Source organism: Gouania willdenowi, chromosome 16, assembly GCF_900634775.1.
Source record: "Gouania willdenowi chromosome 16, fGouWil2.1, whole genome shotgun sequence".
In the NCBI taxonomy this organism is placed as follows: domain Eukaryota; kingdom Metazoa; phylum Chordata; class Actinopteri; order Blenniiformes; family Gobiesocidae; genus Gouania; species Gouania willdenowi.
Window position 1 is genome coordinate 33162759 of NC_041059.1, and position 18160 is coordinate 33180918.

The 18160-nt window shown below is 35.9% G+C and overlaps 1 protein-coding gene across 1 annotated transcript; it reads right to left on the reverse strand.

The window, feature by feature from the left end:
* Window positions 1-1489: 1489 nt before the first annotated feature.
* Window positions 1490-7594, reverse strand: cnih4 (cornichon family member 4). Its single transcript, XM_028470888.1, has 5 exons — window positions 7448-7594; window positions 3524-3592; window positions 2802-2914; window positions 2595-2735; window positions 1490-2003 (listed from the first exon to the last, which is right to left on the reverse strand). Exons 1-5 carry the CDS (start codon window positions 7514-7516, stop codon window positions 1976-1978), a joined length of 420 nt encoding a protein of 139 aa, XP_028326689.1. The 5' UTR covers window positions 7517-7594; the 3' UTR covers window positions 1490-1975.
* Between the last annotated feature and the right edge of the window lie 10566 nt (window positions 7595-18160).

Genomic DNA, 18160 nt, shown 5'->3' on the forward strand with positions numbered 1-18160 from the left:
AAACTATAATATTTCATATATATATATATATATTATAGCTTATTATGTATCAAAATACTAGTTTTAGGAGTCGCTGCTTTTACTTCTCAGAACAACATGTAAAGCTCAGTTAGAAGGATTTCTATGTGCACATATTGATCAGCTGTTTGTTAAAAAATGTCCCTGTGTGGCATTTTAGCATCAGCAAATTTAACCCAGAATTGTTTTTCTGGTCAGACTTTATTTGATAAAATTATATAGATTTATATCATATATCACCATTTTGAGAAAATATATTGAGATATGAGCTTTGGTCCATATTGTACAGCCCTAGTAGGAATGTTCACAGCATTTCAATGTTAATAAAGGTCGACCTCCAGATTCTAATCACATAATTGTATTTAGTAAGTGGTTGACAAGTGGCTATTTTAGATTTATTGTACACTTGTCTTAAAATATAAGGGATACTGGAGCTTGGTTGAGCTGGTGGGACGGCTCGTAGTGGGCGCCAGAAAATTTCCCTTATTTTCAAATCCAAAACTTGACAGGTATGCAAATGTATGCTCAAATGGCTTAATAACAATGTTTTTAGTCTACTAGTAAAGCCAAAAGATTCACTAGTAGACATAATGCAAATCACGTAGGAGGGATTATAACTAAATCAGCTCCCTGATTGGTTGGAATATTTTCGAAAGTCAATTGCAAGTCTGAATTTGCTTTTCCCCGCCCCTTGATAGCATATAGTGCTACTTGTAGGACCAGTGAGACTAATAGTGTGCTCAAGTACTAGTAAATCAAAGTGGAGTAAATGTACTACAAATGTGAGTACTAATAAAACTAATACTAGTAGTGTAACTGGTTGATATTACATTTAAACGTTTTCCACACAGTAGAAGGCTGAGGAACTGTTCCATGTGATTCTACTGTGGTTTACAGTCGACAGCAAAAATAAAGGAAATGGCCTCATCGTTCTAAAACCTTTGGATGGCTGTGTACGCTCTCAGCATTATCTTTGTTTTGAGAGTATTGTTGTAGCACTTAAGGTTTTCAGATGAATTTAGTTTTAAGGATACTATAGAAATTATGACGTAAAATAAATGTTCTTTAAAAGTAATTGTTTTTTCTTAATTATTCCAGTATTTTTGCTTAGCTGATCTTTTTGAGTTTCTAGAACATTGGTACACTATTTGTAGCTCTGACTGACAAATATTTGTGGTCAATGTGCACTATACCTTTCATACACAATTGATTTATTAGGTTTTCCATTTTAGTGATAAATGGTTACAAAGTTATTTGCATAAGTTTTGTACTCAAATTGATATCAATTGCTCCTCAGCATGAAATTAATCAAACTGAAATCTAATTTCACCTATGGCTCAAAAATGGTTAGAAATGGCCCTGATTTTACATTAAAACAAGTGAAATATTTGAAGATCACAAATCAATTGATCAGCTTTCAATAAAGAACCAATGTTGTCAGTTGTCAGACTGTCAGTGAGAAAGAGACCAGTTGTTTTTCAAAATTTATTTATGAAATCATACCAAAGTCATTGAACACTGTTGTCTGCACACCCAACCACGTACTGAACACACACACGCACCCACACACACAATCAGTGATGAAACGCCACATCAGTGCTCGACACAGGTGAATTCAGCTCCTACATGTTTACCGTTTGATGCCATGTGTCTCACTGCTATGGGCTCAGAGTGACTCCACCCGACACTAACTGTGTTTTCAACCCCAAAGTAGCCGTCTGTACAGTCTCAGTGAGCGCGCACGCACACAAACAGGTCAGAAATGGCTACAACTTCCTGTGTGTGGACGTGTGTCATCGCTGTGAGACAGACAGTGGGAGGAGCCTGTAGGTTAAAAACACAGTGGTGTCTGTAGTGAAAGGTTAAATGTTAACCATAACATGGAGTCAAAGCCTACAGTCATGTGATGTGATGGAGTGAATGCAGGCTGGATGCACACGGCGCCGCTCCCTCGCTCTCAGTCATTGATCAGAGCCAGGATCATGCTGCAGAAACAAGGTCACACACACACACACACACACACACACACACACACACACACACACACACACACACACACACACACACACACACACACACACACACACACACACACACACACACACGTGTGTCAGGGCAGTGTCCCCACACAACACCACAGCAGCTCTGTGCAGGGTTTTAATAAATAAGCCCATAAAATGTAACCTTCCACATGTGTTAGCTTTCTGTTAGCATGTCTTTTTATGATAACAGGTCCCATGTTTTAAATAATCTGTAAAATACACGAATAAATATTATCTATCATCCAATCTGTTTCTCATCTCTTGTTTACCTTGTTAGGCTTCCTTATCAATTAAAATATTGTTATTTGTAACTTTGGTGTGGGTGTCTGAGCCTTTTTTCTGTCAGTTCACTCCTCAATTTCAATTTTATTTTATGATAAAATGATCCTCAAGACACGTGACAGGCAAACCTGATATGGAACACATTTTAATAATTAAATAACTACAATTATAATTATGTCAATAATAGTAATTGATTATCGATTATGCAATTCCAATTATAATTGCCCCCAACCCTGGCCCTGTGTGTCCCACCTGTACAGGTAGATGAAGAAGCAGAGCAGGTGGTAACCCAGTTTGATCATGGCCTCCTTCATGTGGGACTTGAGCTGACCCCTGTTGTGGATCTCAGTGGGGTCGAACACCCCCATGTTTCCCATCGGGACCTTCACATACCTGCAGGAAGCAGAGAGTCACAGGCCCCGCCCTAATGGTGGAGGTGGATGGATGAACACTGATTACCTGTAGATGTTCCAAACAGCTACGGGCAGGTTTAGGACGAAGATGAACCAATGGAGCGATATCAACATCAGCATGGTGGACAAACACTGGCCCACCATCTCTGGAATCACCCACTGAGCACAAACCAGTACAGGAGACGTTGGACTCACAGCGAAAGACGAAAACAGAACTGACTGAACTAACTACACAACACAAACACATTACGCACAACCATAACATCTTACTCCCACCTTATAACATCCCCAATCCCTTCCATTTTCCTACCCTGACTCCCTCTTCCCTGTTCCCTTCCCCCTCGCCTAGGTGTAACACTGTCCTCTCTTTCTATACCTCCATATTATAAAGTATTTCTTACACTTCCTTAAGGAGGGCTGGTGATGGTCACAATTATGTAATAAAATTAATTCATTTATTCAATTGCAATAATAAAACGCATTGCTGTCACAAATAGAATGCAATTCTTGCAGTGTTGACCTTCGACAGAATGTGCAGACAAGACAATTCAATTTCAGAAATTCATACATCAGTTCATAACTGACTAATCTTTATCAAATTTGACTCTGTCATGAATCCGGATTGCACGTTTTAATTGTTTTTCTTAAATTTACTTTGCAAGATACATTGAGGACAAACCGCGCAATATCCTGAAACAACATTTAAAAATATCTACAAATCGTTCACTTTACAATATTGTGTGTGTGTGTGTTAAAGATCACACTTACTTTGTTCAGCTTTGAGCAGCAGGCCCGAGCATTGATGTAATCACATTCCAGATCAGAAAGAGTGATGATCTCATCATTAAGTCAAGGACCTTCAGCACAAAGATGTGTGTGTTTCTCCTGCTGGTTCTACAGGACACCTACATCTACACTAGAGCCCTATAAAACCATTTTATTTTTCTCCAAATTCCATGTTTTCCGCTTACATTTTTTTAATTTTGTTTTTTTTTTTTTTTTAGAAATATTTTTTTTTTTAGAAAATGATTAGTTTTTAACTTCTATGAGGAAACAAAATAAATACAAATAAAAATGTATGTCATAAATAAAAATGTAGCTTAAAATAATGAGTACAATACAATTAAAAGGTTGTAGCAATCCATGTAAGTTGTACTAACATGTGTGACTTCTCCTTTTTAAATCATTTATATGTCATATAAAGATGTATGAGAGCAGCATTAATGTCCTCAGGGATCAATGATTTACTGAACTTGAGCAGGTTTATTGATTAAGTTTTGATCAACTTTATTTAAATTAACTTAATTTAAATGATCCTAATGACATCATTCTGCTACATTAGTTTCTTTTCCTTACAATGCTTCTGGATGACAATAGCTAATATGCTTTTTGAAGCTCTTGGTATTTCATACACGCACACAGAAAAATATGTAACAGGAACATAAACAAACTTTACAAAAATAAAGTCACCTGTACATCTTTACCTTCGCCAAGCACAAAGCGCAGAGCAGAAGGTTATGTTTTACCCTGCGTTTATCTGTCTGTCTGTTAGCAAGATAACTTGAAAAGTTATCTTGCTAACAGACAGACAGACACCCTCCAGACAGACACCCTCAGGAAATGTTGATAATGGGATAAGGAACAGGTGATTAAATGTTGGCGATGTTCTGGTTACCAAAAAAATAAATACCAAAAAATAGGAAAATAGGAGCTGTGTCTGAGCCTGCTCCTTTAAGCGTGGTGGCTTATGGGTAATGTAGTAGTGATAGGGAAGGGCACTGTGTGTATGTTACGCCCAGTACTTGTGCTGTACTTGGCGGAGGTCTGCGCTCTCTGAGTGCTCTAGTGTTTTATATGTTAATAAGTAGCATGTGCATTGCCATGTTTCTGATACAATTCACGATACGATATATCACGACACAAAAAAATACGATATACATAGCGTTATATAACAAAATGGTAGGAAATACTATTTACTTAGATTTTTTTTTAAACTTACAATAACAAGTAAATGGTAATTAACTGTAATTCAATATCAAAAACAAGTGGTATGTTTCTGAAACTGTCAAATAATTTTTTTAAAGTTCAACCTTTGCTTTTACAACAGATTCTGATAAGTTCTTCATTTATTTTTAAAAATTAAAAAGTATGCGTTAGCACAATTACAAATTTTTTAATACGTTAAATGACGTGATTAAAAAAAATTGATTTTGACATTTTTTGGATCGATACAATAATCGCGCAGTGAAATATTGTAGGGCTCAAGACTGCGACCACAATGGCCGCATATGCGAGTATATTTTCAATGTGTGCGAGTGAAAATTTTATCTGGTCGCATCCGTGTGAGTGCGTATGGTTGACCTTATTTTGAACAGAGTGGCTGAGCGCTTTGTCACGTCCCTGTGTATTCAGTGGTTACCTGATGCTGAGATTTGCCATGGCCGAGAAGGCGTCATGGTTACGTGCAGCTTTCTCTGCCAATGTGTGTCTTTGTTTAAATGTCTTCTGAGTGTTGACTGGCTGGGAGGCTGGGGAAAGGGCGGGCGTAAGCAATGGCTCCCTATAGCTTTAATTAAAAAAACACTATTGAAATGAGGAGTTATTTTTTACAGAGGCTATTAATGATTAATGACAAAATCAAGATATAACAATTTGTTAACCTAAAATAAATCACTCAGCGTCTTCCTACTTCACCTCCTGCAACATCTACAGACCATTAACTTTCCTGCACCTGTAGCTAACCTTAAGTTTTAAATCCCTGATAAGAAACTAAACCAACAAAAACACTATTTTGGAAGAAAATAGAGATTTTAATTGTTTAGGAACAGATTCATTTAGCCACCAATGTGCAGGTTAAATATGCATGTTTTATGTGTGGCAAGAAATTAGTAATTAGCATGTGTTGATCACATGATCATGTGTTATCAAATTCAAGTTACTTTTTGTAGCCTTTCAAATACATTAACTAAAAAAAATATTTATATAACATTGTGTTGATGTAAACTGAGATGCGTAAGAATTTGAAGATGCAAGATACTGTTTTATTTCTTGATGTCAATTTTTAAAATTTTATTTTAAACAGTTTTTAAGTTTCCATTTACACGATCAATAAAAATCAAATCAAACATTATTCTATATAATTTTAACTGTATAGAATTTAATACACTGTATTGTCTTCATTGAGAAGGTATTTTTTGGCTATAGGAGGACTTTAATCCAGGTGAGATGAGGTTAAATAGTTCCTTGTAGAGTAAAGGTTGCAGACCCCTGACCAGGGGAAGAGGGTTAGGAGACCCCACTATAAGAGCTGGACCCTCTGTATTTAATTCCATGGGGTGAAGCAATGCTAAGTTGGTTATGCTACTGTTAACTTAATTCAAGTACAGCATTTCTGCAAAAAAAAAAAAAAAAAACAGAATACATGTAACCTGTTTTTATGCTTTGCTGTTATTAAAAAAAAAATTCTTACATCATTTTTTTAAATTATTACCAGTTATTTCAGCCACTGCTTGTTGCAGAACAACTTAATATTGTCACTAAAACCTGAAAACATTTTGCAAATATCTAAAGTCATTGTCAATCTTTACTTCATACAAAACTACGGTACGCTAGTTAAGTCAATTATTAATCAGCATGCGTGGCTATGCTGAGCCCCCCCCCCAAAACAAAAAAAGGGTGCGACCAAATTCTGTGGTGGTGCGACCAGTGCTACCACTGAAAAAGTTAGTGTAGAGCCCAGTATTGCGATATATCACTCATTTTGGTGCATCCCTAATACAAACCAGGTGAGTCGTAATAATTAATTATTCATATTTTAATGAAACTAAACAACACTAAAGGTGCTGTGAGGTGTTACTCAAAAGAGAAGTCCAATAATTCAGCAACTGACTGATGTCACATGAATCAATCAATAATCTAAAATGATCAAAAACAAATCAAGGCCGTGGCTATGAATATGTCAAACCTATCCATAGACTGCCACTCTACACATACAAAGTTTAGGTCACGTGATAGGTGCGCCACGTGACGTTAAGTTCCGTCAGTTGTATTTTAACTCATATTTATTTTTCGCTACTCCGCCAACCTTTTAATTTTAGCCCCATCCCTAATCCATGAAATACACTAAAATGTTTATTTTTGTCCGATATATTTTTTTAAAGTATATGTAAAATATGTTAAAATGAAAAATATTAATGACAAAAGGGGGATTCGAACCCACGTTAGCAGAATTTCAATAATCCGAGTCACATCGGGATATTGGACTGATTTACCAGCCTTTCAAACAATTATTTGTGTTTACTTCACCCAGGAAATAAATAACTTTTGTTTAAAAATAAAAAATAAAATTTGTGTGACGTGCTGCATTTATTTGTGTCTATGAATATATATTTTCTGGGCTCCCAAATGCTTTACTTTAGGAGCACATGTGTAGAGTGAATGAGGACAAATCTATCGTGTTTTAGCTGAATCCCACAGGTTTAACTCAGTGAGGAAGAAGCTAACAGCAGGGCTAGACTAAGGTCATTACATTATATTATATATCATAATAGCTACAGACCTCCGTCTGTTCATGAAGTGAAGCGGAGCTGACGCCCAACAGGCGGCTAAGCTAACATGCTAGCTTCTCTCTATCCCCGCACTCAGATCACATATCCCCTCACACTACCACACAGCAACAAGCGCAAAGGATACAAAGTAAACGGCGAGGAAGATAAGCGCACAGCAGTCCACCAGCGACAGGATGAACACCGCCGCCTCCATTTTTCCGCTTTTTCTCTGATTCACTCGCACTTCCGCTTTGGGTCACAGGAGAAGCTGCCTGAGGCGGTGCTGCCCTCCAGCGGGAGGTGACTGTAACTACACCCAGTGGACCGCTGTCTGTGCTACGCATAAAACTAATAATAAATACAGAACAGCTCACTTTTTTATTTAAAAGTCATTGACAGACCGGTCCACTTCATGCGCGATGTGAGCCAGCCAGCTACCCGGCACCACAAGTTTCAGGTCCCTTGATGAAAAAAAAAACTGCATTTGATGTTGCTTTGGACCATAATCATATAATAATCATTAACTTGAACCCTTGAGTAGCCTACAGTAATATAATCACAGCACTAAAGTGATTTTAATGATAACAGGTCATTGATACAATAACATGTGTCTGTCCCAACACCCAACCAAGCTCCAGTATCCCTTGTATTTTAAGACAAGCGTACAGGAAATCTAAAACAGACACTTGTCAACCACTTACTAAATACAATTATGTGATTAGAATCTGATAGGCCTACCTTTGTTGACATTGAAATGCTGTGAACATTCCTACTAGGGCTGGGTGATATCGACCATATATGATATAAATCTAGATAATTTTATCTCAAATGAAGTCTGACCAGAAGGACAATTCTGAGTTAAATTTGCGGATGCCACACAGACTCATTTATTAACAAACAGCTGCACAATATGTGCCACTTTTGGCTTATTCACCTGTAAAGGACAGCATGTGTGAGTGAGTTCTGTAGTGTGGCTTGTTATGGGGAAGGTCTGGGTTAGGACGCACTCATTGATCCATCTAACTGAGCTTTACATGCTTTTCTGAGAAGTAAAAGTAGTGACTCCTAAAACAAGTATTTTTAAAACAAAATATGATAAATATCAATATATGCTGTGTCACATCCTGCTGCTCTTTAGAAAAGAGCAGCATTTTTCAAGGTATTTACGCGAGTTCTTTGTTTTTTACACCAGAACTCTTGGGCGACCGTGGCTCAGGTGGTAGTGGGTCGTCTTCTGATCGAGAGGTTGGGGGTTCGATCCCAGTACCTGACTATGTGTCGAAGTGTCCTTGGGCAAGACACTGAACCCTAAGTTGCTCCCAGTGGTTGACAAGCACCTTGCATGGCAGTCCTGTCCCACTGGTGTGTGAATGTGAGAGTGAATGGGTGAATGAGCTGATATGTAAAGCGCTTTGAGACTGCTTCAGTGTGGTGATAAAGCGCTATATAAAATCAAGTCCATTTACCATTTACCATTCATTCATTCATCTGCTCTGTTTCACCCAGAGGGTGAGATGCAGGTCGGTGTTACATTTAATGTGGGTCGATACAATACCGAGCAGTGTTTTCTGTGACACCAACTGCGCGGAGAAGTCAGCGCAATGGTAAAATCTGAGCTTTGCATTTAATTGGCTTGGCGGACTCCGCTTTGCACGTGTTCGCCCAAGTATGTTTGAGCTTTAAGTGTTAACTTCCAACCAGTCCTTCTTTAGTGAGACTTTAGTAGTCACTCATGTATTTTGTCGACAGGGACAAGGCTGGCCTAGAGCAGTGAGTGCTATGTGATATGTGTAAGCCATTGAATTTATATTGAATTTTCATGCCAATTACAATTACAAAGTCAATTATCTAAACTCAATTACAATTTAATTACAAATACGACAGCAATACATTTTTTCAAGTACAATTCCAATTATAATTACCCTGTAATTGTAATTAATTATCAATTACGCAATTACAATTATAACTGACCCCAACCCTGACCCATGGAACAGCTGATTCTTACATGCCTTATGGTATTGTTCCCCAGTACAGCAGTTTTGGTCTCTAATTACTGAAAAACTGTCCTCCATTTTGGACTGCAGGATTCCTCTATCTCCAAATCTATGTCTGATAGGAGACCTGACGATGCTTAATCTTCCAGCAAACCAATCCAACCAATCCCTCCTTGCGGCACTCACCATAGCCAAAAAAAAAACAATATTAGTGAATTGGAAAGATAAAAAATTCTTTAACATCAACCAATGGCAAAATCTCCTCATAGAATTAATTTTCATGGAAAAGATGTCTATTCTCAGAAAATGGTAACTTCACTGAGTGTCTGATACTTTCTTGCTGTATTTCATTAAGAAATCAAGGTAGTAGTGGTATAAATATTACAAATAGTAAAGCTTCACACACACACACACACACACACACACACACACACACACACACACACACACACACACACACACACGCACACACACACACACACACACACGCACACACGCACACACATACACACACGGTGTGGAAAAAAACAAAAAAACAAAAAAAAAATGCAAAAAATTGCACCGATCATAAAACAAGTTACAAAAAGAAAGTTATGCTGAGTATGAAAACTCTTGTTCATTAAATTATACTTCATAATAGCAAAACTTGTTCTGTAAATAGTTTGTTATCGTGATCAAAACCATTGATCTGATGCTGATGCTGTCCTGTAAATAGTTTTCTAATCAACCCATATCAATTGCATGCTTAAAATAACATACCGGTTACAGCACTGCCCATTTCAAGACAATCTGATTCACTTCTAGGTCAAATCCCACCCACTTCCGGGTTAGGAAGATAAAGATACAGAAAATTAATAAGATTAACAGATACAGATACATGTTCAGAGAGGCTGTGGGCAGCCTTATATATCTAACAACATGTACACGCCCAGACTTAAGTTTTGTGGTAAGCAAGCTTTCACAAAACTTCTGTAAATCAACAGAGGAACATGGAGTATCTGTGAAGCATCTTCTACTTCTGACTGGGCAGCAGACCGCTCATACAGGTGCAGCACCACAGGATACTGTGTAGCCTAAGTAAAAACAGTTCTTTAGTTTCTTGGAAAACAAACAAACAGCCTACAGTAGCTCTCAACATGTGAAGCAGAATATATGGCTCTAGCTTCTGAAATGCAGGAGTGTATATGTCTCTAGAGCAGCTATTAAAAGGCATAGATGACTACAAATACAACCAAACAGTGGTGTATGAAGACAATCAGGGAACGATCGCTTCAGCCAAAATACCAAATACCACTTTGTAAGGTTCATGGTAAAACAAAGGAAACATGTCCTTGGTGTATTGCACGACTGAAGAAGAACTGGTGTAAATATGTTGTGAAATGTGACAGAGTTTATCTTCCTAGAGACCATCAGGATGTGACACATACACCTTCTGTTAGATTAATAACTGAGATTTTAACGTCTCCCACAGAGGAAGGAACGACGTAAGTCACCATGAAAAATCAGCCAATCACATGCGCCACAAATATACACTGCTTTATAAAGTGTTAAAGAATGTAAAGTCTGTAATAAATATGTCTAATAAGTCATTAGTGAATACTAGAGAACCATATGAGTCAGCATGAGAAATTATAATAAAATATATAATGAAAATAAAATGTTAATGTCTAACTTAAAGACAAACAATGGGAAATTAATAATAAATATACAATGTGTTGACTTGTATATAAACTGTAAGTATATTAAATAAACACATGTGCTTCATAAACACATTTATATTTTTATTTAGGCTGTTTTATAATTTAGGAATTAGGGCTGGGCGATATATCAAGATTCAAGATGTATCGAGTTTTCTATTTTGGTGATATAGAAAACTATAATATTTCATATATATATATATATATTATAGCTTATTATGTATCAAAATACTAGTTTTAGGAGTCGCTGCTTTTACTTCTCAGAACAACATGTAAAACTCAGAAGGATTTCTGAGCGCACATATTTGATCAGCTGTTTGTTAAAAAATGTCCCTGTGTGGCATTTTAGCATCAGCAAATTTAACCCAGAATTGTCTTTTTGGTCAGACTTTATTTGATAAAATTATATAGATTTATATCATATATCACCATTTTGAGAAAATATATTGAGATATGAGTTTTGGTCCATATTGTACAGCCCTAGTAGGAATGTTCACAGCATTTCAATGTTAATAAAGGTCGACCTACCAGATTCTAATCACATAATTGTATTTAATAAGTGGTTGACAAGTGGCTATTTTAGATTTATTGTACACTTGTCTTAAAATATAACGGATACTGGAGCTTGGTTGAGCTGGTGGGACGGCTCGTAGTGGGCGCCAGAAAATTTCCCTTATTTTCAAATTCAAAACTTGACAGGTATGCCTATAAGCCTAGATTTTTTTATTTTTTGGCGCCGCGACACCAATGCGCGTCAACTGTTTTGACCCAGCGGCTCACTCACACAGCCAGGATCAGACAGAAGCTGAAAGTAAGGGGAGGGGGAGGGTTTACGTGGACATACAAGTAATGATGATTGGCTAAAGGTAGAGTGATATTTCATGGTAAGCCAATCAGTGACAGAGTTTAGGTAAGTGGGCGTTGCTACCAAGCGTGTGCTGACAGTGAGAGGACAAGAAGCAACCCTGTGGAGCTTGAAGAAGTCTGTTCATTTAAAACTGATGTTTACAGTGTGGAAGTACAATCACTACAAAAAATACATGTCAAGTATCCTCTTCATACGCAAGTTATTCTAATCTAATGAAACATCTCTCAGCGGTGCACACCGCTACTAAGCTAGTGGCCAAAACAAATAACGCTATTAGGGCTGCACAGCGCTGAAAATGTTAAAATGAGCACCACATCCAAGTGTGTTAGTGCTCATTTGAGTACCTAACATTTTACAGTGCAGACTTTATTGCTATTCATGTTCTTGTTCTTAGGGATACAAACATTGTCTGGGGAAATGATTTCAGGTAGGTGCTGCTACTGTTAAAATGATCAAAAAAGCTAACCAGTACTGTTAACAGCAGTAATGTTATAGTGAAACTCGTGGGGTCATTTTATGAAGTCAGATGTCATCTGTAGGTTTTATTTAACTGCCAATTTTATTTTTCCTATCTTGTCAGAGAAAATTATCTGACCCATGAGTCAGACATTGAAAAAATGAGCGCAAGAAACAACCTCTGGTGCTCCTTGAGAACCAGATCAAAATTGTTGTGTGCACCCCTGGTTATGACATAGCCAGCAATGATGTGTTAACCTTAAGTGTACAGTACAAATGCTAAAATGACTATATAGTGAAGTATATTAAGATACTAGACAGGTAGTGTTTGTTTAAACAATAACATTGCTAAATCAGATTCTATAAATTATCCTGTTTAATAGCTTTGCAGCCAGTGAATCATGCAAACAGAAATACTTTTCACTTTTAAAAGTACTTTTGAGTACATTTCAGAGCCTTTACTTTTTACTTTTACTTGAGTAGATATTTGGATCAATACTTTTTACTTTTACTCGTCTTTTTTTTTACATAGGTATTTTACTTCTACTCAAGTAAGGAATCTGGGTACTTTTGCCATCTCTGTTGACAACAGGTGATGTGTTAAAGGAGGAAGTGTGGTGATACAGCGGAATGTTTTGACAGGTTAACTGTAAGGCTGTGTGTGAAGCAATAAAGAAAGCTGACTCAACATACTCCTTTTTCACGGCTTCTACATTGGTGATGCTGATATTTGAACATGTCTGCAGAGGGCGCACAAGGAGACAGGGCCGCAATGTTTGCCGCTACGGTCAAGTTATCAGAGTTTTGGCAACATGTCGTGGTTTCAACACGTTGAAGCCCAGTTTCAGCTCCGAGGAACCACTGCAGACGACACAAAATATTACCACATCGTTGCAGCCTTGGATTCGTTGACCACCTGTCGAGTGATGGGATTGCTGCGAGACCCACAGCAAATACTCAGCTCTCAAACATCAGCTCCTACGTCTGTTCCAGCTGTCCGACATGGAACGAGCGGATCGCCTGCTGTAACTCAACGGTATGGGTGACAGTAAACCCACAGAGCTGATGGAAAATATGCTTGCGTTGCTGGGATCAGGTGATACCTCGTTTCTACGCCAGCTCCCCCCGCAGGTGCGCACGGCTCTGGCCACTTCGCCTCTGGTGGTAGATAAAGACTACCAGGGTTTGGTGGAAGAAGCCGATGGTATGCTTCCATCAAAGTACATGCCGTGTGGCCGGCACAGCCTCAACACCAGCTGGAAGAGGACATACTGGCTGCTATCGTAGCGGTGAGGGACTGACACAAAGATGACAGTCAGCTGTGCTTTTTTCATTGGAGTTTCGGAAGCAGAGTCAAGCGCTGCACGCTGCCCTAAGAGCTGTGGGTGCAGAGAACACGGATAAGCTGCAGTTCATTAAACATAACCCGTTTTATGGAATACGACTCAGGTGTTGCTCTCCCATCTTTTAAAAGCTGTCGTTTTTCCTCAAAAGAAAGTTTCTCTGTTGTCTCTACCACTGTCACCCTGCCGGTAGTATTATATTCAGCCCACGAGCTAGAGGGTGGAGCAGCGGCCAAGCTGTATCAATTCACTAATGCACTCTGAACATATGTATAGCATTTAGCATAGCATGGTTACGTCCAAAGGCAGTGTAGAAAGCTGCCTGTTTACGTAAATGGTTGTCTTCTTGGGGAAATGACTGCGCATGAGCAAACACATAAAAACACGCTATGGGGCCAGAGGCAGAGCAGCAATGTGCTTTTGGGAGAGGGCGTGGCCTCCTCCTGCATTACAGCAGAGTGAGACTGTGCCGTACCAGGAAATAGTGATGTCATTTAGGCTATGAAAAGCAAAAAATGCTGACACTTTCAAACTTATAGGTACTGTGGGCTATCGGAAATGGAAAAATAAATAATTTATAATTATATTATAAATTAAAAAAAACATTTAAAAAATCAAAATATCAATTCACTCTTGGGTAGGCACTGGAGGGTAGCACTTGAAGTCTTGTACATAAGGCTGACATTACTCTGTCAATGTCTGTCATTAGCATGAATAAGGTGTCGTGAAGGCTGTCATTAAGTGTCGTTTTCTATAATTATGACACCTTTAGAGCTATGTTGGCACTTATCCTGCAGCCTTCTGCCAGAAATATTTATATTTTACTAAAACATGATTTGTTTTTGTCATTAAACCTAAAAAGAAGAGTTTTAAAAAGACTGGATGGTTATAACTTACAACACATCCATTCATTTTCTGACCCGCTAACTTACAGCACAGTGCAGATAAAATAATACAGAATAAATTTTAACAGCAGGCAGAGATCATTCACATTGTACTGTGATATTGTTTCTTTTTTTAGGATTTAAATGAAACATGATGCTGGAGTTAACATTAGGATGCACTGAAATGAATTTTTTTGGCTGAAACCGAAACACCAAAAAAAATTATTAGGCAAAATATTCATCGTATTGCATTTTTGGCTCTGAATGTGTACTAATCACTTTCATTAAAACATTGCTATTGTATACTATTATATTAATGCTTCAAAAAGTAAATCACTTAAAAACATGAAAATATTATTTTTTAGCACTGACATTCCAAAAACGCAAAATATAAAATAAAAAGTTAAACCTGACCCCACTCTTACATTAAATAATGTTGAAAGAGAGTCAAATTAAACAGGTTATCTAATTAAAACACATAGTATATGTGTCATAGTATAATATCTTGATGAAAATCAGCTTATTGGTTTTATTTATTATCCAAACATGTTGTTTAGATGCACACACTGAAAGTTCACAAAAAATACACGCACAACAATTAACAGTTAAATAAAAAGTAATGATATTAAAAAAAAAAAAAAACACTGACACAATTGGCTTCATGTTTATAGTATTTTTGTATAATTAAATACACATGTGGTGTTTAATGAACCAACATAACATTTGTGTTTGTGTTTATTTATTAAATGACAAATTGACTTGATTTATATAGAGCTTTATCCCTACAATGAAATTCTCAAAGTACTTTACATATCAGCTCATTCACCCATTTACATTCACACACCAATGGGACTAAACTGACTAAACCTCATCAAACCAACCAAATCCCTATTATTCACAGAATGATGATGTTATTATTATTATTATTATTATTATTATTATTATTATTATTATTATTATTATTATATATTATTATTATATTATTATTATTATATAATAATAATAATAATAATAATAATAATAATAATAATAATAATAATAACAAGATTTATATTTGACAAAGTGAAAGTATAGAATAAAATTCTATAAGATTTTATTTTGTGAATATTCTTTTATTCATTATTGTTTTATTTTTTGTTCATCAATTACGAGACAATTCAGGCAACTCCATTTAAACTCCAAGCAACCACACCTGGGGTCAGTTGAAAAATGCGGGGGAACAAACGTGCCAAAATAAATAAATAAATAAAAAATAATATATATATATATATATAATAAATAAATACACGTAAACAAAAATAAAAAGGGAAAATTTTAGATTAAATACAAATAAATAAATATAAGTGGGGAAAAATACAAAAGTAAAAATATAATTTCAAATATAAATACATCATTGATTTTGCATGCAAAAAAAAAAAACCATTCAAAACAAAAAAAATTTTGTTGAAAAATTCAATGAAATAGATTGATAAATAAAAGTGGAAATAAAAAAGAAAATACAGATATAATTTACATACTTTTTTTTAACTTGTATTTATTTAATCATTTATTGTATACATATTAAACATTTTTATTTTTGTTTCTTTTATTAATTTATTTTTAATTTTGGCAGGTCGGTGGTGCGTTCATAGTCCGTGGGAAACCGGGGAATTGCTATGACTTTTACGCAACAGACAGAACGTGAAAAGTGGTCACGTGCGTCGTAAAACTGAAAGTTTCACCTTACGTAATTATTTTTAATTTTATGGTTCATATAAAACGTTAAGATAGTCATTATGTATGCATTGTTTACAAATAAAAACAAAAATAGACAGTGTATCTTGAAAAGTTTTTTTTTTAAGTTTTTACGTAAAGTTGCGTGACGTCATCGCCATGGAAACGAGTTGGGATGCGGCATTTAAATTCACCTGCTGAACGTTAACGTTCTAAGCGAGCAGCGAGAGACGTTGAGGGGAGAGCTGTTAGCATCTGTGAGCACATTTGAGCATCTGTGAGCTGAGAAAGGAGAGAAAAACTCTACAAAACACTGAGAAAAGTCATCAGAAGACCTCTACACGACCAGAAGAAGAACTTCAGACCAGGACCAGAACTTCACAAAAGGACTTATAAGGCGACGAGACCAGAAAAGTGAACCATGGCCCTGCGCATGGCTAACGGTAAGACACGTTTTAATTATTCTCACCTGATAGGCCTTATTTCATCATTTTAGCACTGAAAAGTTTATGATTTATAATCTATAGGTCTGTCTAAATCAGGTTTAGGGCCTGAGACGTTTATATTTTATTTTATAGGCCGACAGAAAATGGTTTTAACATAACGGAAATCAAGAAATGCTGATTTGTCATGTGTTACTTTGACTTTTGTAATAATTTTACTCTGATGTGACACTTTTAGTGAGCGTTTGGGCTGTTTCAACTGTTTTGCAGAGGTCTAATTATTTATTTAATAAAAAACAAAAAGTAGATTTATTTAAGTCCTGTACTGACTGAGGTAGATTTAATGTAAATTTGTACTTTAGTTCATAAATAATTTAAAGTCGAGTTTCACTTCATATTTTTCTAGATAAAATTGATACTGAACTATTTGTTTTGGTTTGTTTTTGAAGCAGCCAATGAGGTGGGTGAAATGTAGTTACCATGGATACTGTTTGCATTGTTTGTGCTTGAATATTTACTTCATTTATTTACATAGATACATACTTTATTTCCTACATTGACTACTTTTTTAAAAAGTCTCCTTATTTAAATTTAAATGGCTTATTTTTCCTCCTCTTATTTAATTTGTTTTTCAAAATCCTCTTGTGGACTAGTGTTACAAATTAGCACACGTTAAAACAATTAAAAATTGTCCAATGTCATTGTGCTGTCCATATCAAAATATAAAATAAATAATCAATAAATCAATAAATAAAGTCCTTTTTTAAAAAATAGCAGTGCTAAGCATTAATGAGAGTGATACAGTCATCACTGCACAAATTAAATGTTTATTCATGTTTTGTCTGTATATGTTGTTAAAGTTTATCACTACATAGTGCAATCTTTTTGCACAGCTATAAATGTTTTAATCTTCCAAGAAATAAACAAATACATTTATTTTTGCTTTATTGTTATAATCATTGCCCTCCTGAAGGAAGGATAAACTAAACTTTATAAGGGGAATTAAAATGAAATGAATTGTTTATTTTTGAATATGCAAACAAATGAATTAAAATGGGGGAAAAAAAGAGCATAAATTTGAACATAAAACATCAAATACAGAAGTGTAACTTATAAACTCCTACTCCTTCTTCTAATCTAAACTAATGAATCACAATGACAATCGTCATTGCACTAAGACAGCATAAATGTAATATATATATATACAATATGTATATAAGTGCATAGCATGTACATCACAAAATATCATCCCAAGTTGCCCGTTAAGCCCTTGAAAAACAAATTAAGAAAAATATAAGATGATAATAATAATAATAATAATAATAATAATAATAATAATAATAATACAATTTACCAAATACAAAAACAATAGAACAATAGTGTGTGTATATATATATATATATATATCTATATATACTCTTAATACTCAATGTTACTCAACATCTCCCTCCTCCCTGTAC

Excerpts from the sequence above, each read along its gene's own strand:
- cnih4 (XM_028470888.1), bottom strand. The coding sequence starts at position 7,516 with ATGGAGGCGGCGGTGTTCATCCTGTCGCTGGTGGACTGCTGTGCGCTT. Across the intron at positions 2,915-3,523 it reads GCTGCTCAAAGCTGAACAAA|TGGGTGATTCCAGAGATGGT; the intron begins GTAAGTGTGATC and ends GTTTGTGCTCAG. Across the intron at positions 2,004-2,594 it reads TTCTTCATCTACCTGTACAG|CATGATCCTGGCTCTGATCA; the intron begins GTGGGACACACA and ends TTGTTTCTGCAG.